This window comes from Taeniopygia guttata, chromosome 17 (genome assembly GCF_048771995.1).
Source record: "Taeniopygia guttata chromosome 17, bTaeGut7.mat, whole genome shotgun sequence".
Lineage (NCBI taxonomy): Eukaryota > Metazoa > Chordata > Aves > Passeriformes > Estrildidae > Taeniopygia > Taeniopygia guttata.
In genome coordinates, this window is record NC_133042.1 from 1,624,646 (window position 1) to 1,644,743 (window position 20,098).

Below are 20,098 nucleotides of genomic sequence, written 5' to 3' on the forward strand. Positions count from 1 at the left end.
TTTTTTTTTTCCTTTTATTCCCATTTGCTGCAGGATGTCAATGTTTGCTTTGTGGTCTCGGGGATGCTCCATGTGTACCAGAGGAAGATTGACTCTGAGGAGGACACCTGCCTCTTCATCACCCACCCCGGGGAGCTCGTGGGCCAGCTCGCTGTCCTCACTGGGGAGCCCCTGATCTTCACCATCAAGGCCAACAGAGACTGCAGCTTCCTCTCCATCTCCAAGTCCCATTTCTATGAGTGAGTTCTGCCATTCAAACATACATGGATCTGGGGTTTTTAAAAGTATTTTTTACTTTTTTATTTCTTTATGACTCTTTTGAAGAAAGGACTAGGGTAGTGACTGTCCCCCTGTGCTGGGTGCTGCTGGAGGGCCACTCATAAAATCCTGGGTTTAATTTTGGGCCCCTCACTTGCAAGAAGGACACTGAGGGGCTGGAACATGTCCAGGAAAGGGGCTGGAGCCCCAGGAGAGGCTGAGGGAGCTGGGAAGGGGCTCAGCCTGGAGAAAAGGAGGCTCAGGGGGGACCTTGTGGCTCTGCACAGCTCCTGACAGGAGGGGACAGCCAGGGGGTCAGGCTCTGCCCCAGGGAACAGGGACAGGAGGAGAGGGAATGGCCAGAGGAGGTTCAGGTTGGATTTTTGTGAAAATTTCTTCACTGAAAGGGTGGTTGGACATCTGAACAGGCTGCTCTGGCAGTGTGGAGTCACTATCCCTGGAGGTGTTCAAAAAACGTCTGAACACCTAAGATGTGGCATTTTGTGGTATTGTTGTCTGGGCCTAACTATTCAGTTAAAGCTTGGACTTAATGATTTTGGAGGTCTTTTCCATCTGTAATGATGCCATGATTTTAAATCCAGGTGTTGGATGTCTGAGCTGCTGCAGGTGCATCCCACAGCAAACCATGTTTTTATGGGGTGGGTTTAGATGTGTGGGTGAGCTGTGGTTCCTCTGTCAGGTGGTTTAACTCCAGCAAGAAGCAGTTCAGGGAACACAGCAATATTAAATGGCTTAGAAAAAAATCTTAGGCCTATAGAGCACTTAACCCAGTGGGGTGGGAATTCTGGCCCAAGTTTCATATACTTCAAAGTCTGCCCAGAGCCTGCACTTTGCTTGGTTAATTGCTGCTTTGCCAGGCCCTTTGTCTTGGATTAATTATTCCTTTTTGCTGGAAAACCTCCCTAGTTCTGTTCCAGACAGAGCCAGGGAGTTGAGTGTGTTATGAGTGATTGTTGTGGGTGTAACTGTGAGGTTTTAATGCTCACTAATAGAATAGGTTAAAGAATAATTCCCCTGTGCAAGACAGGTTCCTTCCTAGACCTTGGAAGTAGCACCTGACTTGGGACTTAATGCTTAAAGAGGAGTATAGGTAATTAAAAATGCAATATGATGGCTGTGGTTAGCCTTGTTGTCAATAATAATGATTAATGTCCTGATTAATGTCTGTGATCTTGTCATTTAGAGTTAGAATTAGTTCACACACATAATTTGTGTCTAATGCACAATTTCCTTTCCTAATCTCCAGCTTCTGGAATGTGTCATGAGTCCTGAGTTACACAGAGAACTTCTGGGGGGGTTGTTGTGTTTTGTAGGCCACTGTGATGTCTATCTCTGCATGACTTCCTGCTTTCTAAATATCTGCAGTTGTTTGTATTCCTGACCAGCTCTACCCCAGAATCCTCACTGTGGGATTTTGGTTTTCTCACCCCAGGCAGGAGGCTGCGTGGCTGTGGAGCTGAACCTGCTGTGCTCAGCAGGTGCTTGTTGATGAGCTGTGTTTTTCCCAGGCTCTGAGGTGGTTGTCAACTCTTTGGCCTAATTTCTGAGAGATGCTTCCCACTTGTGCCATTCCGTGTGGTTCCAGGCTGTTTCTCCTAAACAGCAACTTTTTCTCTCTGTCTTTTCCTGCTGTTGTTTTCCTACTTGTTTCTGGCTTCAAATTTCATTATGTTGTCTCAGCCAGCCAGGCAGATTCCACCTATTCCTCCTTTTTTTTTTTTTTTTTTTGGGTTTTTTTTGGCTACTCAGGGCTCGATTCTCTCTTATTTACTGAATCTTATCTTCCTGAGATTTCTCTTCTCTCTCAAGGACTGAATTACCTCCTGTTAATTCCAGCTTACCTTTCTGCTTCCATTAATACCTTACCAGTCAGGGATCAAGACCCATCAATATATCACCTCATCATTATTTTTGGGTCCTTTCCAAATCTTTATTTTTCTCCTTTAAAGTCTATTATCTGTTCTCTCCATTTTACAATCTCTGTGATATTCCAGCATTTCATCTTCACAATTTGTCCTGAAGCCCAGGCTTTATGGCACTTCTGACTCCTGGGCCCATATTTAAAATTGACATTGGAGAAGGGCTTTGAAAAGCATCAGGTTTCTTCTATTGCTTCATTTTTGCTTTGAATTCTATGAGAAATAAAAACTTGTTAATAAAATAGGATGTAGTTCTTTTTGCCATTTTAATGTAAATTCTATGTTCATAGTTCACAGTGTTCAGATTTCTCCTTTGCCTGGAATCTCAGAGGAATTATTTTTGTCTTAATTAGTTCATTTTTCTCTTAGCTTACAGACCAGGTGAAATTTGACAAGAGCTCCTGTTATTCTCCAAAATTTCATTGTTCTTTTCCTGTCACATGTGTTTCTTCTTTTCTTCTGTGCTGCCCTGGAACAGTCTTGTGTTTTTTCTCAAGAATTAATGAGGGGGTGAAGCAGAAAGTACATGGTCAGTGGTTGTCATGAGGGAAAGAGCACAGCAATGGAAGGAGCTCGGGGTGGAGAATTGAGTGTTGGATTAAATCCTTCCCACTGAAACTCGGGGGCAGGAGCTTTTTTGTGGTGCTGCCATGAGTAAATGGCTGGCTGCAGATGCAGAGTGCAAGGCCAGGGGTGGCACAGGCTGCTGGTGTGGTGAATCCAGGGGTGATTCCGTGGAATGTCTGACATTCCATGGAATCAGCCCCCCGGCAGCTCCTGGAAAACGGGAATCAAGTTGTCACCAGGATCTCCTGAGGGAATAAATTCAGGATCTGTGCTACCAGTGGCTCGCTCACATTTTTTGCTTCTGTAAATTTCACAGTTTGGAGGCTTAATCATATGCACTTGCCAGAGAAGCAGGAAAGCTTTGATTTTTATTTGGTCTTGCCAGCTAAGCTGAAAATCCCATTGCAGCCACATCCCCAAGAATATCTGCAGAAGCTCCAGACTTTCACAGAAACTACTTAGCCCTTATTGTTATACTTGGTGAGCTTTCTAGTAAAGAATCCTCAAAGTCCCTTCAGAAACATCTGTAGTGCAGAGCTTTGGCTTTTAATTTTCCCATTACCGGGCATGTGCCAAACAGAAGAGCAAGGGTGTGAATGCCCACCTGAGAGGAAGGAAACTGGGCTGATAAAGGGGCCAAAAAAGCTCTTTTCTCTTTTCCTGCATGTAAGGGTAGGTCTCACCTACATGAGCTGCATGGAACTGAGGGGCATGAGAGAACTCCAGGTGGAAATAAAAGAAGCCTGTTACTTTGCATTTTGAGTGCATTAAGATATATATTATGAGGGAGGAAAAGAGTAAATGGCTTTTATTGACAACAGCCTGTGTGGGAAGAGACTTTGAGGGCTAAATAAGCATGTGGAGTAAAACCAATGAAGTAAACCATCCAGGATTTTTTAGGGGCTTTATTTAACTTTTGAATCTGCTGAGAAGGGGGATAGGGCTGGGTGTTTTCCATGTGTCTTTTGGTATCTGGGTCAGGATGGTGGGATGGCATGGAAAACTCAGGGCAAGAGAAGAGGGTCAGGAGAGAAAAGCTGTCCTGCTTTTTGGCAGTGGTGTTTGCTGGCTGGATCTTTATTCTAAATGTAAGAGCTAGTGTTCAGTTTAATTTACCATGCAGACATTCAAGTGCAGGTGTATGAGTGGGGTGAGTTCAACATGAAATAGGGATATGTGCCTGTGGATCTCTGCTCTTTCAATTCCAGGGCTTTTGACTGAAATTTTAGGCTTTATTATTGCAAAAGTAGTAATTGGAGCTCAGGGTGAGGAGAGCAGTATCCATGGGAAGCTCCCTGTGTGCTGCACGGCCCCACAGTCCCTGGCAGCTCTGGGGCTCTTGCAGCAGTGGCACTAATGAAGAGGAGTCCTGGTGTTGGAAAGACTTCAGGGCAGGTTCTGTGCCACATCCAGGCAGTGCAGAGCCTCTGGAGAGTCTGCTTTTGTTGTCACAGTCTTGGACTGTGGATCTCTGCTTGAGCTTTCAGTGGTTCTGCCAGGTTGCAGTGGTCCACAAGAGCTGTAATCCAGTTAGGGAACAAGGAGTGACAGTGCTCCCTCCATACCTTCCTCTCCTCCTCAGTTATTTAGGGGTGAGGTTAGATACACAGCTGACATGATTTGTGCTCAGAGAGAGCACAAAAAGGAGATTTTCTTACCAATCTGGCACATTCCTCGTGAAGGGAACGTGGATGCAGAAAACGTAACAAGGAACCTCAGGGGTTTCAGCAGTGCTGGAGCTGCCCCGGGGTCAGGAGAAGCCCCAGGACCAATCCAGGCTGGGAGGAGCAGCTGGAGCAGCCCTGAGAGGGAGCTGGGGGTGCTGTGGCTGAGAGCTGGAGCTGCCCCAGCCCTGAGCCCCCTGCCCTGGGCTGAGCCCAGCGTGGGCAGCAGGGCAGGGGGATGCTGCCCCTGTGCCCTGTGCTCAGCTCAGACCCCACCTGCAGAGCTGCCCCAGCCCTGCCCAGCACAGGGAGGAGCTGGAGCTGCTGCAGAGATCCAGAGCAGGGCCAGGGGGTCAGAGGGATGGAGCAGCTCTGCTGGGAGGGAAGGCTGGCACAGCTGGGGCTGTTCACCTGGAGAGGAGAAGTTTGGGGTGACCTCAGTGGCCTGGCAAGAAACGTGGAGAGACAATTTACAGGGATCTGAGTGCCAGGACACAAGGAATGGCTTCCCATTGTCAGAGGGCAGGGATGGGTGGGATATTGGGAGGAAATCCTTCCCTGGGAGGGTGGGCAGGCCCTGGCACAAGCTGCCCAGAGAAGCTGTGGCTGCCCCTGGATCCCTGGCAGTGCCCAAGGCCAGGCTGGACACTGGGGCTTGGAGCAGCCTGCTTGTCCATGAGCAGATTTCATGTAGCTCCCTCAGCTTTCTGTGTGCAATTCTCATGCTGGGGCTGCAGACACAAATCTACTTTTTTGTGAGTTGTTATTTCTCTTTTGTGAAATAACTATTTTTTAGTAGTCTGCCCTTGATGCTGCACAGGAAAGACAAGCTGCCCTAGCAGGTAGAACAGCCTGATATGTGTGTGATACATTCACCCCTGGGAGTGCTTCAGGAGGTATTTGAGTGCTCACTCCCACAGTGACAGGGTGAAGTAATCTTCAGTCTAAAAAGAACGAGAAATTAGACACTTCTGAGCAATTCCCAGGTGTCAGTGAGAGTGATTTTTTGCTAGGTCTCACAGGAGTTTGAGGTTGTCCTAGCAGAACCTTCTCAGATTTTCAGTTTGAGGAACACACTGAATTACATGGTGTCTTTATTATTAGAGACTTTTAAGCATGACTAAAAACATCCAGTGTGAAGACTGGGAGTTTTATTAGAAGATACATCAGCTCTTTGTGGTGTTTGCAAGAGGGAAAAGGGAATATTTGAAATGCAGAGCAGGTGTTTTATTTTTAAGCACATCAGACTTTACATATAAAAAGATTCTGATGTGATATGTGGGGGAAACTGAGCACGAGCAAGAGACTGAGATGGGCAGAACAGCAGGGAGGGAAGATCCTGAGGACAGGATGAACATTTTCCTGAGTCATGAGAGATCTGTGTGAGGAGGAAGTGAGGAGAGTGGCTCATACACAAGAGCTCACATGGCTCCTGTCCATCGTGCTGCACTGGGAGAAGGGAATTGGTCCAGACAGCAGGACTGGCATCCTGCTTCTAGGACAGTGCCAGCTCTGAGTGCCATTTAATTTGGGCTGGGCTGGAAGCTGGGCAGCCCCGTGTTTGGTCAGAGTCCCTGGTAAGAATGGTGGCAGCAGGGGTGAGGTATGGCCTGGGAACTCCTGCCCAGCTGCACTGGGATGTGGTGCCTGTGGGCAGCTGTTCCTGTTGTGGGCAGTTTGGTAACACTTTGGTTTTTCCTCAGGATTATGCGGGAGCAGCCCAGTGTGGTGCTGGGGGTGGCCCACACTGTTGTGAAGAGAATGTCCCCCTTTGTCAGGCAAATTGACTTCGCCCTGGACTGGATGGAGGTCGAGGCTGGACGAGCTGTTTACAGGTGAGACGTGGCCAAAATTGTATGTTTGTTGAAATTTTCCTGCTTTATGAGCTGTGCTCCCTTGGGGATGTGTAAATTGAGAACCTCAGGCTGTATTTATCAACCATTCCATTGGGTTTATTTGTTTGCCTATTTTGAGATTATTTTCTTTCTGCAGTACCTTCAACATTGCTTCAGTCTCTTGTCTCTACATGTTGCTAAATTATTTTATATTATCCCCATCTTTTCTGTTGTCTTGGCAAGCTTTATAAGTGATATAATTGATTAAGACACAGTTCCATCTTCAGGTGGTAGTTTCTGCGTGGTTGAGGGCATGAAGATCTATTACTCAGAGGTTTTCAGCCTTTCTGAATCAAACAGCAAAACTCAAAGGTTAATTCAGTTAGGCTTATTCAGCAGTAAATTGAAAATAGGAATTTTGTGTTTAAGGGGCAAAGGTTACCTTGGGAAAACTTAGTTTTATGGATATGTACTAGGATGCAATTGAGCTGTTATGTGATTGCTGCAGTGGTGGGAGAGTAACAGTCTAATTAGAACATGATCTGTATAATTGCAATTTTTATAACCATACCTGCAGCATCAATGCCACTGGAAATTTTGGATTACTCTGTGCATCAAAACACTCCTAGTTGTCAATATCTTGTTAAAATCTTCTGGAATTCCTTGCATTTCTTTTAACTTCACCACCAGAAGTGTGACATTCTCAGCAGCACTCCTCATTGTGCCAGCAAAAAAGTTTTGGTAGACAAAGGTGTGTGCACCAAATCTGGAGCCACTTGGGGTCTTGCTCTTTGACCTGCAGAATTCCTGTGCACATCCACGTTGACCTTGCAGTGGGAATGAGCTCCTGAGCAACCAGCCATGAGCCTGTGGTGTCCTCTGGGACCTGCTCACACTCTGGTCATCTCCTAGCATGGCCTTGGTTGGAAAGGACCTTAAAGCTCCTCCTGTGCCACCCCTGCCATGGCAGGGTCACCTCCCACTGTCCCAGGCTGCTCCAAGCCCTGTCCAGCCTGGCCTTGGGCACTGCCAGGGATCCAGGGGCAGCCACAGCTGCTCTGGGCACCTGTGCCAGGGCCTGCCAGCCCTCCCAGGGAACAATTCCTTCCCAAAACCCCATCTAAACCTACTCTCTTTCTGTTTTAAGCCATTCCCCCTTGTCCTATCCCTCCTTATCTCAGCTACCTGTGCACAGCCCGTACATTTACACATTAAACCCATTTCCAGTCACCTTTTAACAAGTTCCTGCTCCGTTTTTAATTTCCTCATTAAGTATCAATTAAACACTTCCCTGCATCTTCCGAGCCAAGCAGAGAAAAACCCCTAACTTCCTCAAAACCTCCAGATGCATTTGCTGAGCATGGACACCTCTTTAATGGTGGTTCTTGGTTGTTTTGCCTGCAGGCAGGGGGACAAGTCTGACTGCACGTACATCGTGCTGAACGGCCGCCTGCGCTCCGTGCTGCGCATGGACGACGGCAAGAAGCACCTGACCGGGGAGTACGGCCGGGGGGACCTCATCGGAGTGGTGAGACCCTGTCCCCCGGGAAACTGGGCTTTGCTCCATGCCAAACACACTCAGTCCTGCTGAAGAAATACGGATATTGATCTAGGATCGATATCCAACTGTGAGGGACAAAACTCTCTAACAGTTTAAAGTTAGAAAGTGTGTGTTTATTGTGTGTGGGACGGCTCCCAAATCCACACCGCAGCTTCCAGGTGATTACAGAGCCCTTTTATCCATACAAGTGTTGAATACCCCAAATACAAATGCATATTCATAACTTTGGTACATCCCATTCCTTGCTTTGTACGCTAATCACTTCAAAAGTCATTCAGCATGGGTGGTTTGTTCCTTGAAATGGGTCTGTGTCCCTTCCATGGGGAGGGGTCCCAAAATGAGGAAGTAAATGAAGTCTTCCTCGTTATGACCTTTCTACCTTTTCAATGCAAATATGACAAATGAACTCTTGGTAGAACTCCCATTCCTTGTCTTCAACTGGTTTCAGAACAGAGGAGGCCCACAATTGTCTTATGTTACTAAAAGCTCTTTGTGAGTTTCTCTATTCTTCATTATAAACCCAGCTAACTAAACATTCTGCTGACAAGCAACCAATTATTAGTTAACTACTAACTCTTAACTTCATCAAGGCCTACTCATTTATTTTAATTAACTCTAGTAAGGCTTATTTCTAACTAAAATCTTAGCTCCTCTAAAATCTCTAAATTCCTTAAAGTTTATGTTTCACTACTCCCATCCCTTGTCAGTCTTTATTGCTTTCAAAGTTAAAAATGCAGGAAACTCCTTTAGCCTGGGAGGTTTTTATAGTGGTTGGTGAATGGGGTTGTTAGGCTTGGTTTGAAAAGAAAGATAAACCAAAAAAGGTTACGTCCTGCCCAGTACTCCTCTGTGCCATGGGTTACTTTCTTCCCAGTGAGGGCAGAGCCAGCCTGTTAAATCAGGGCTGGAATAATTGCAGGAATGTGCACTAACTGGGGATTTGAATAAATTTAGTGCCACAGGAGCAGTCAGTTTGGATGAGCCCCACCCTGGAAGTGTCTAGTCCAACCTCCTCAGAGTTAGCAGAGCTGACTTCAAAGCTTTGTCAGGTTTTTCAGCAAGTGTGTAATTATTACAGTTATTAAAGCAACTGTTCATTTCAGAATTGTAGTATTTATCCATGTTTAATTTCTCTTATGTTCATTTTTTGTTTCTCAGACCTAGTTAACAGCAGAAATAGGAGTCATAAATATGCATGGCTTGTTTGATTTTTATATTTAAAATCAGAAGATTTCTGAAGTTCTGAGCTTGTTGTTCAGGCCCTTTTTTGCTTTCTGAGCTGAAAGCTAAGCACTGAACATGTATCTGTTTATAGGCAGAATTAGCATAGCTCTGAAGCCAGAAAACATGTGAATTGGGATTAGTTCTATGGGAAGAAATTCCTTTTTATAGGAATGAAGAGGAAGGAGGAGTCCAAGGCTGCCCTTAGAGAGCTGATCCAAAATTCTGCCTGTGGGATCCGTGAGGCAGTTCTGGTGGTGCTCCCAACAGAGACAGGGCTGGGCTGCTGCTTGCCCCATATTTGATATTTCCACGTGCACAGGATTTATGGATCTCTTCTCACACTCCGTGCTGCTCTGGCTGAGGGGTTGGCTTGGAATTGTGCTTGGAGAAGCAGGTGCCTGCTGGAATGTGCTTCTAACACAAGTTTTATTTGTTTTTTTTCTTTCTTTGGGGTACTTCATTAAAGGTAAAATGACATGGTTTGACAGGAACTAAAGGTGACATCTTTTGTGACTAATCACAATGGTGTGAGGCCTTTTGGTTTGTGAAGAAGGGAATGTCAGTGTCACATCCAGGCATTTTCCTGCTTTCCTCTGCCTGTGGTGATCTGCAGCTTTTCACTGTCAAGCTCCTGGAGTTTTGCAGAGTTCCCTGGTTAAAACCAGACCTGTTCTACTTTCTGAGAGCAGTTCTGAGTGACAGGGCAGCATATGGTGCTCAGAGGGTGGCAGAGCCCTGGCACAGGGTGCCCAGAGAAGCTGTGGCTGCTCCTACATCCCTGGCAGTGTCCAAGGCCAGGCTGGATGGAGCAGCCTGGGACAGTGGAAGGCGTCCCTGCCCATGGCAGGGGTGGCACTGGTTGGGCTTTAAGGTCTTTTTCCACCCAAGCTTTTTACAATTCAGTGGTTCTATGAAATGGCCTAAACTCTACCTCTCTGTGCAAGGCTGTGCTGGTTTTTGCAGGCTGGCCCCGCTGTTTATCTGGGCAGGAAGGAGGAGGTGGAGTGCTGGATGGCTGGGCTGTGTTTGCTGTAGCAGTGCCTTGTTTGCTGGTGAGTGCCCAGGCAGGGATACAGAAATACCTGTGCAGTTTGTGCCTAAAGCACAAGCCACTGTTTTGGATCCACGTTATGACATGAATCACGTTGGAGACTTCAGTGACTCGGTGGACGTTGTCATCTCCTTCCTGCCCACAGCTCCCAGCCCCACTGACTCACTCTGCCATTTGTTGGAAGTGTCTCCATGCTCTGGCTGCCTTTTGCAAACATGGGGGAGGATCTGTGAAGAATGCCAGCATTATTTCAGAGGGCATTAGCAAAATGATATTTTTGCTTTTAAAAAGCTTTGTTTATACCCTTCTGCGGAATCTGTTATAAACCTTTAAAAACCTGCTGAAGGGTTGGGTTTTTTTCCCCTGACATTAACATAATTGGGGTTCTGGGTGCTTGCAGGCAATGAAAGCAGCAGTTGGTGTTGGTAATTGGTTTTTTGGTGAACTGGTGGCTTGATCCTCGCTGAATGCTTTCGAGACCCTCCCGTGTCACCTCTAATTGTAGGCACTAAGCAAGCACAAGAGTCTTGTAGTTGATGGCTTTTTGTTTATTGCCTCTGTGTCAGAACTTTTCAAATGCCACGTGTCATTTGCATAAGAGATGAGGCTCTGCTGTTCCTGCTTGCAGGAGCAAAGCAGTGCAGGATGAAGGGTTTCAGACAAGATGTTAATTTTCAGGGGTGTGCGTGCACTCCCGAGGCTCGACTTGTGGCTCGAGCTGTTTTGTTCCCTGCACTGACTCAATGGCATCTGTTCCCCAGGTCTGTTGATGCAGGGGGAGGAGGGCAGATCAGAAACTGAAGTTTCCTTCCCTGTGGAGTTCCTTCAAGAGATAACAAGGACAGTTCTGTCAGGGGAAAAGGATCCTGACTCTCAGAGAGACTTTTTGTAGGGACACCAGCTGCTGTTGTCTCTGTTGATGGGCAACTCCAATTACTGTATCTCGTCAAAACTCAATTTAGAAAATTCCATGTAAGTTTTAAAGGACAGTGATGAATCTTAAATAATTCCCTCCCTGTTGAAATACAGTTGACATAAGTCTTGCTTTCTAGAGGCTAAGATTTGACTCATTTAGGGGAAATCTTTTAATTTCCCCTAAATGCAAGTGGTGGTCCATTGCTATAGATGCACTTAGGGAAAAATGTTGAAATGTGAATTTTATCTACCCGCTAAAGGGTCATATTTCTTATATCATTATAATTTCTGCCATGCCCTGGGTGATCCTAGAGGAGATCAGAGAAGACAACTGTGTGTTGATGGAGTGAAAGAGCTTCTCTTCACCAAGCTACTTGTTTAAAATACTTATCTTAGTCTCTCAGTTCTTTTCTTGATGTTGCTGCTTTGGTTTTGATCTTGATTAACTACTGGAAATTGTAGTTTTTACTTTTGTTCTCTTGATCTCAATAGCACTTTGTTGTGTGTGAGAGAGGATTCCTTTTAATTTGATTTTTGTGCCTGTCAATAGCAGGTGCTGGCCCAGGCTCTGAGGTTCTGCTCCTGGCAGTGCTGGTGAGACTGGGGCAGTTATCCCTGGTTTATCCCAAACTTCAGAGCAGGTTGTCAGAACACAGGGTCACAGCTCCAAACATGTGTTGAGGTGGATGTTCTTTGCTTTTTGTGCTGTTGGGGGGACACCAGTGGGTGAGGAGAAGGCAACAAACTCATCAGAGCCATTCCTCAGAATAATCTGCTGCTGGATTTGAGTTGTTGGTGCTCTGCCTGTGCCCTTCAAACAGCTGCAGGTGATGGAACCTTCAATGCAATGAGGGTTTTATGCAAGGCCACACTTTGTCTTCATTGAGTTCTGAAGGATGGCTGTGGTGTTGGGGAGATGCCTGAATGCCAGGCAGGTCTCAGGGGCCTCAGATTTAACTCCAGATATTTTCCAGAGCTGGCTTTTAGGTGGTGTAGGGCTGGGTTTGCTGGTAACCCCTCCCAGAACACTGTTGTGTGCAGGGTCTGACCCAAAACCAGTCAGCTTTCCAAAATACCTGCTGAGGGGGAAAGCTGCAGCCGTGTTTTGATTAATTCAGCACCTTTTCTGCTTTTCTTTAGCAACCAGAAAGTTCCTCTTGTCAGGAGGGCTGCACACCATGACTTTTGAGTACAGAAACTGCTGAACAAGTGCAGAAAGGCATTTGTGCACTGACTATTGTAACACAGGGATAAATTGCAGAAAAGAGCCTTCAGCTGCCAATGCTGCAGCCAGGACACTGGTCCTGCTGGGCAGGAAATCATGTTTCACATTCTTAGAAATAAGACATTTTAAATATTTTCAGATGTTAAGCTGTTTATCTAATTAAGACAGCTAAATGTCTGTGGCTTTTTTTCTCTCTAAAAAGTTGAAACCCAAGAAGAATCTGTAAATGGCTTATGATTTCCTCAGGGGATTGGAGCATTGTTCTTTGGAAATGTAACACTGTTAGAAATCTTTAATTGCTGTGTAATCCTCAAAGGAATCACACGAAGGGAACTATCAGGATTATACTTGTCAGGCTTTTGTTCTTTATCAGTATTAATGTTATCAGGCAGCTCCAAAACCAGCTGAATGTCACCACACCCTCCACATTAAGGCTGCTTTGCTCTGCCTTTTTTAAACATCTGATTTTTTTCTGACAATTCCTTGTATTTTTGTGGTTTTGCCAAACCATGACTACTTCATTTGCTGAAACTTTAAGATTTTACAAAGCTATTTCAGGTGGATTCAGATTATTGCCACCTCAGGCATACTGTGCACAGACTCTAGTTGAGGGAATTGGTGGTGGGTGAGGTTCAGGAACAGAGCTGGAAGACATGGTCCTGGAAGGGATTGTTCTCCTTTCATTTCTTCCTCTCTCTCTTGGTAATACATTACTAAAATTTATTATTTTCCTAGCAGCATCTTAGGTGTGAACTCTTATTTAAAGCAACCAACAAAAATAAAGCCAAAAAAAACCCCAAACCGTCCAGTGAAACCCTCAACCAACCAAACCACAAACAGCAGAACAGCAAACCTCCAGTATTTGCCAGCCCCAAAGGGAGGCAGAGGGAGCCTGAGGGATGAGTTCACATTTGCACTGCTGAATTAGTGTCAGAATGAAATGAAAAGCTGTGTTCTGATTTCCAAGCCCATCTTGAGAGTGTTTTTGTTAAACTCAAATGGCAGAGTGCTGTGTGTGCTTGATGTCCCGGGCCACGCTATTTTTTGAGAGTATGAGGAGCTCTGACTACAGATAGTGATGGAAATTGTGACCTGCTGGGTTCCACATAGGTGATTTCATGCATTGGACTGTCATTCCTTAGGATATTGTGTGTCTCTCTTCTGCTTCCAGCTGAACTCTCTTGTGATAATTCCAGCTATCAGCTCACTCTTGAAACACATCCTGTTCTCCTGCAGGACAGATTTTTACTTCCCTTGCCTCCTTCTCCTTTCTCCCTTCCATTTACAGGGATGCCACATGGAACTGGGCTGGCTGGGAGCAGCAAAGGCTAATATTACATCCCCTTTAACCCTGGCAAATGCTCAAGGCCACTGAAAATTTTTGTTTTCCTTGATAATAACCTTTTTTTTTTTTTTGGAGCAAGCATTATTTAATAAAAGCCACTGAGAGAGAGAGAGAGAGAGAGATAAAAGTGATCCTTGTCATCACCACCAAAATGCTTGGATGGCACTGAGTGATGGGAGCAGAGTCCAGTGGAGGTGGCAGGAAGGATTTTTGGGGGAAGTGTCAGTAGTGGAGGGTGGGGAAGGATCCCTGATAAAGTTCCAGCCAGCTTTGGGACTCTTGTGTGAAGCTGAGTTGAAAGGAATTGGATCTCTTCTTTCTAGAAAGTACCTGAGCAGCTCATCATGGGTGGTTCTCTCGATTTCTGTTCTGGAAGTTCAGGTATAATTCACCCAAAGAGGAGCAGCCTGCCCAGGACATTGCACTTGCACATTCTCTTCCAACAGCCTGGAGAAATGTGATGGTTTTGTTGGATGTTTGGTGTGAATGTCTCAGGTGGCTTCTGACATGGTTTTTGGTGGTGTTTTGGCTGTAATATTTGGTTTAGGGCAGCAAAACATGCATGAAACTTCAAATATCTTCTATAGCCACACGTATACAAGGAGTAAAACTGAAATACAGGAGGCTGGGCTTTTACCAATTCCCTTCCTAGCTTTAATCTTCCTCTTTTTTGTCCCTTAATGATGTTCACAGCTGCAACAGGACTGTCATTGCACTGCTACAAAGTGCAGGCTCAGTCCTTTGGGGAGAACCTGTGGGATGACTCCATCTGCCCTAATTACAAAACATTGCAAGCTCAGCCTTGTTTCATTTCTACCTGTATTTTAGATCTGCTCTTGCATATAGCCATGTATAGAAACACAAGTGTGTGTAAGCCTTTAATGGCTTTTTTAATACGTTTATCTATTTAAAAAATGAGAGAGGCGGGTTTGGATTCTTCTTTGCACACAGCAGAAGGGCTGGATGTCCTCAGTCACGGGGTTAGCTTGGCACACAGGAGATTGCAGAAGGTGGCTGTTAGAACAACTTTGAAGAGTACATGGTGTTCTGAGTTCATCCACTGGCACTGCTCCCACAAATAGCATCGATTTGCAGTTTGTCTGGTTGCTCTTCCCACTCATTCACTGCTTCCAGCAGTGTCTCCTCCTTTGTCCTTTTCTGATACAAACAAGTTGATATTTCAGGTCCTTCTGAGCTGGGGCTGGAGCAAACACTGTTGGGATGAGCATCCTCTGCTGCTCCAGGTGCAAATGAGCTGGAGAAGGGTCTAAGGACAAGTGTGTTTAAGCCAAAAAAAAAAAAAATGTTCCATGTAGTGTTTGGTTACCCTTTGTGTAACATTGGTGATGTTGCCTCACTGGCTTCAGTTGCAGCAGCAGCAGCTCCTGCCCTGGTCTGGACAAAGACACTGCTGTGACAACCCACTGGTGGCTCTTTTGTGCTCTTCCAGTGCTGGTGTTGGCCTTGAGATACAGGTGTGCTACCTGTCAGCTGCCTCACTGCCTGTCCCTTCTCCAGAGCCTCCTGAACTGGCAGCAAATGTCAGTGTTGGTGTTTCTTCTCTGTATCCCTCCTCGGGTGTGTGTCCTTTCATCCCTGTCCTTTGTGTCCCCCTCTGTGCTGGTCCTTCACCAGGCTGAGCTGGTGTCTTTGTGTAGAGCCTGGCCTGCTTTGGGGGGGTGTGTCAGGCTGGAGTGAGGAGTTCTGGCAGATGGCCTCTCTGGAGGGGAGGTGGGTGTCTGTGCACCCCCAGTGTCTCCCAGTTGTGTCCTTGGGAGGACAGGCCCTACCTGCTGCCTTGATGCTCCTGGTGGGAGCTCAGAGAAGACAATACAAGTATCAGGCTAATCACCATACACTGATTGTGGCTGTCTTGGAGGAGAATTTGGAAACTGAAGAGTTTCACAGAATTCAGAGAATCACTGGGTTGGAAGAGACCTTCAAGATCATCGAGTCCAACCCAGCCCCAACACCTCAACTAAACCATGGCACATCCAGTCTGTTTTTAAACACACCCAGGGATGGTGACTCCACCACCACCCCAGGCAGGCCATTCCAGAACTTTATCACTCTTTCTGTAAAAAACTTTTTCCTGATACCCAGCCTAAATTTCCCTTGGTGCAGCTTGAGACTGTGTGCTCTGGTTCTGTCAGTTCCTGGAGAAAGAGCCCAACCCCAGCTGAGCACAGCCACCTTTCAGGAGCTGCACAGGGTGATAAGGTCACCTCTGAGTCTCCTTTTCTCCAGGCTGAGCACCCCCAGCTCCCTCAGTGGTTCCTCACAGGTTTGTGTTCCCAGCCCCTCTCCAGCCTCGTTGGCTCCTCTGGATGTGCTGCAGCATCTCAATGTCCTTCCCAAACTGAGGGCCCAAAACTGGACACAGTTTAAGCTTTATAATTTAATAATCATTGGGGTCCTGACCTGCTTCCCAGGGTCTTCTTGTACCTGGTGCTTTCACCTGTGTGCTCTTACACAAGAGCCTGAAGGAGGGTTCCCTTGGTGAGGAGGGATTGCTGCTTTTTGTGAGCTGGCAGCAAGGAAAAATCGATGGGAGAGGAAGAAATATGATGTGTGAGAGGATGACAGATTCTTGGTTGGAATAGTGGCCATAATGAAGAGAAGCTGAAGACAGTGTATTACAAAATGGATGGGAAAGGAAGAGCCAGTGGTGTAAATGTGCTGCTGGCTGGAGGCTGGGGAGAACAGGCCTGTGGCTCTAAACATTTGCACTGGACATGTCCCCTCATGCAGTAGATCTGCTTGAAATCTCACCTGAAAAGAAATAATCTCCACAAGAAACTACTTGGAAATAATCTGCACTTTTAGTGGCCGCTGACTGTGAGAAAAGTCACCCAGCAGTTTGTAAAACTGAGGCTGAATTTGTCTGGAGAAGCAATGTTTTGTTGCCAGCAAATCACCTGCCCTACACCAGCTCCAGTTTACACCAGGAATTCTCAGAGGTGCTCAAGCCTGAGCAGCAGAATAACTGTGCTCATCACACTGGGGCTGTGCACCCACAAAAAGTTAAGCAAATAAAGTGATTTCTTGAATGCAGCTCAGAAAGAAATTTGTACTTAGAGTAACTGGCAGAATATGCCACTTGCTGGTTTTCACTTCCCAACTGTGTAATTTGGAAAGCTGTAAAGAACTGTTAGGAATGACTGTTGGAAATGAAGTCAAAAGAGGTCGTGAGAGTATAAATTGCTTTTCCCCTCCATGTAGAAGATTTACAGCAACACCTCTTCTTCAGGAAGAACTTGTAAGGCAGGGTTGTGAATCATGTGCATCGTATGGGATGGAGGCAGCAAAACCTGGTTTTGTCACTGTTTAATACTGAGCTAAGAGAAGGTGTGGGAATCGTGGAATTCCAGACTGGTTTGGGTCTAAAAGGACCTTAAAACTCATCCAAGTTCCATCCCTCTGCCCCTTCCACTCGATTGCTCAAAACCCCTCCCTGTCAGAATTCACTGGAACAGTACAAAGAGCACAGGTCTATTTTGGTTTATTTTTTAGGGGTGTTGGGGTGTTTTTATTTGTTTTGTGTTAGGAACAACGGAACCACAGCAATGCAGGAGGCCCTCACCCATGGCCATATCATGATCAGTTACAAAAACCACAGGGTGTGTAACACTGGAAATGGTTCTGTGTTCTCTCATTCAAATTATTCCAGCATTTGTGACACTGTTCCTGTGCAATTCCCCCAAATTAGAGGGAGTGGAAGTAAAGGCAGTGATGTATGACAGCTTTCTGAGGGTGGGCTGGAGACTGAGAGGGGTTTTGAGGATGAGGAGCCAAGGGGTTGACCTTGGAGACAGGGGAGTGGTGAAGGGGACATTCAGCATTTTTGTAGGGCTGCTAAGACAAAGCACAGCAGGATTTCAGAGAGATGGAGTTCCAAGTGAAATTAGCACTGCAGTGTGGGCTTGCTGAGTTTATTGCATGAGAGAAAACCAAACCCCACCAGATAATGAGGTGGCAAAGAGAAGAGCAGAGCAGAGGACGTGGTGGGCTCAGCAGTCAGGGAACTCCAGGAAAAGCAGAGGATTCTTGGAGGGAGAGAGGAACAGCAACGATGCCAAATGCAGGAAACTGAAAGAGAAGCCCAGAAATGGGCAGTGAGGTGGAACTTATTTAGAGGCTTGTTAGGAAGGAGGAAGAGGAATGGATGTGACATGAGAAGAACAGAGATGTACAATTGCCTCGAGCAAGAAAAGGATTTTGTTGGCCTGAGTTGGAGGAGAAATGGGAAAGATTCCACTGGTTCTTTTTGCACTGGAGCAAATGCTGTGCTCATGCTGGTGAGGATGAGTGATGCTAATGGTAGTCTGGGACGGAGCTCAAGAGAGAACCGTGGGTGATTATGAAACCAAATATATAAATAAACATTCTCCCCAGTCAGGTTCAATAAGATCTGAAAGATAATAATGCTATTTCTTGAAACATTTGTTTATTAATGTTACTGTGGAGGTGGTTTTGTGTTGTTTGCTGCAGCTGTGGTGGGTGATCAGAATGTTAAATTTCCCTTTTTATGACCAAGGAGATAATGCTACAGTCTTCTGATCACTAGTGGATTTTGTTCATTTTGAAGTTCAAGCTGGATCTCTGAGTCTTGTACTTTTACAAACCTGGAAAAACAAGAAAACCTGTTCAAAAGGTTCACTGGGCAGAGGAGTCCAAGGATTTGAACGTGGTTTAATACTGAGATGAAGATAGAAATTATTTTAAATACTCATATGGCATGAGACTTCTGTTTTTTCCTAAGCAAGAAGAAAAATATCTGAATCTCTGAACAGTTGATATCTCAAATGGTTTATTGAAAAATACAAAGTAAAAAAGTGTTATTTTCAGGGGAGAACTGCAACTCAATGTTAGAATGTTTTTGATCTCCAAAGGAGATGGGAATAGCCAAGACCAAATGAGTTTGGCAAATTTCCATGTGTAGAACCAGTGCAAAAAAGGCTCTAAAACCACAGGGTGTGAAGAAGGGAGAGTGTGGTGCAAGTTGAGAGTCGTCCTGCAGATGATCCAAATGAGAGCACTCACACTTCAGTAAAGAGGGAATATTTCATTAATTATTGAATCCCAGAATTATTTAGGTGGGAAGGAACCTTAAAGCCCACCCAGTGCCACCCCTGCCATGGGCAGGGACACCTCCCACTGTCCCAGGCTGCTCCAGCCCTGTCCAGCCTGGCCTTGGGCACTGCCAGGGATCCAGGGGCAGCCACAGTTTCTCTGAGATAATTAATAAATGAATAATGGGGACTATTAATAAATATCGAGATTGGGAACTCAGATTATTATACCCAAGGGGAAAGCACAGTTTGAATTTCCTTGAGTAGTGTCTGGGACCCAGATATTTTCCATGCTGGAATATTGGGGTGTATTTAAATGACAGTATCAAAGACTTTCATAATACCTGTATGTAAGAACAGTCCAAGATTCAGTTTCTGAATCACTTGGGAATTGCAGTCAGCACCTGCAGGGGTCTCTGGGACTGGTGGTGTTCCAAATCTGAGTATTTGAATGGCTCCTTGAGAAGGAGGTTTGGAAAAGGTCTCCCTGTGCCCTCTGCTCTGTCAAAAAGACAAAATTACACTTGCAAGCTCAAAAACCCTCCCTATGGCTGTGTTTAAAGTTAAAATTTAATTGCCTTTTGTACAAATTTACAAATTTCATCTTTTCTGAAAGGCTCAGGAGCCCCTTGGAGCACAGTTGGTTTTATGCACTCATATATCACAGAAATTGTGGCAAAGGATCTCGGACAGTTTGAGCATTTTTCTTCTTGATACAAATTAAACTCAGGAGCTGAGAGGAAAGGTTTTATTTTAACAGCTGAAACTCTTAACCTGCTTGCAGGAGGAGGAAGGTAAATTACAGAGCCAAGAACCTGTGATACAAAGCTAGTAATAGGGGAAGGAGATAAAACAGAACATCTTATACAGCCCTTTGGGGAGCCTTAAGAGGGTTTGTTTCTCCATAAATGTATGTACAAAGATGATTTTTTTTATTGCCCTTTTGTATAATCAGTTTAAAATGTGATGACAGAACAAAACTTCCCTGGTACCTGAGCAAAAAACAAAGGCTGAGGCTTGCAAAATGAAGGTGCTTTAAATTTCTCTCTGCAGTTTTCCAGGCAGAGCAGTTGGTGCTGGTGAAATTCAAGTTAATATTGGCAAGTTGATCTCAGTTTTCTGGACTAATAGCAAATTTTTGAGCTCAAGATGTTCTGGTTGGCTGGATTATCCATTTTGTGAGCATGGAGCCTTCCAGGGAGGGATCTGGGTGGAAGTGGGATCACTGAGCTGTGTGTTTTGCACAAGTTGTTAATATTATTATTATTATTGTTATTAATCTGGTGCTCATTTTGTGTGTCTGAGCCCATTGTACTGTGAGGAATGAATTGCTTCTGTTGGAACTTTCTGTCAACATAAACTTTGAAAAAAATCCTGAAAAAAAGCCACAAAAATCAATCAAACAAATAAAACCATCAACCCCCAACCTCTAAACAATTCA

At 45.4% G+C, this 20,098-nt stretch overlaps 1 protein-coding gene across 3 annotated transcripts in view; it reads left to right on the forward strand.

Moving 5' to 3' along the window:
* PNPLA7 (patatin like domain 7, lysophospholipase) overlaps nucleotides 1–20,098 on the forward strand; it is a 129,850-nt gene that overhangs the window by 30,038 nt on the left and 79,714 nt on the right. For all 3 annotated transcript variants that reach the window (XM_030286893.4, XM_072936736.1, XM_030286894.4), the window contains exons 17-19: nucleotides 34–239; nucleotides 6,133–6,264; nucleotides 7,669–7,792. In XM_030286893.4, the coding sequence (XP_030142753.4) occupies nucleotides 34–239; nucleotides 6,133–6,264; nucleotides 7,669–7,792 (462 nt within the window). The remainder of the gene's footprint in view (nucleotides 1–33; nucleotides 240–6,132; nucleotides 6,265–7,668; nucleotides 7,793–20,098) is intronic.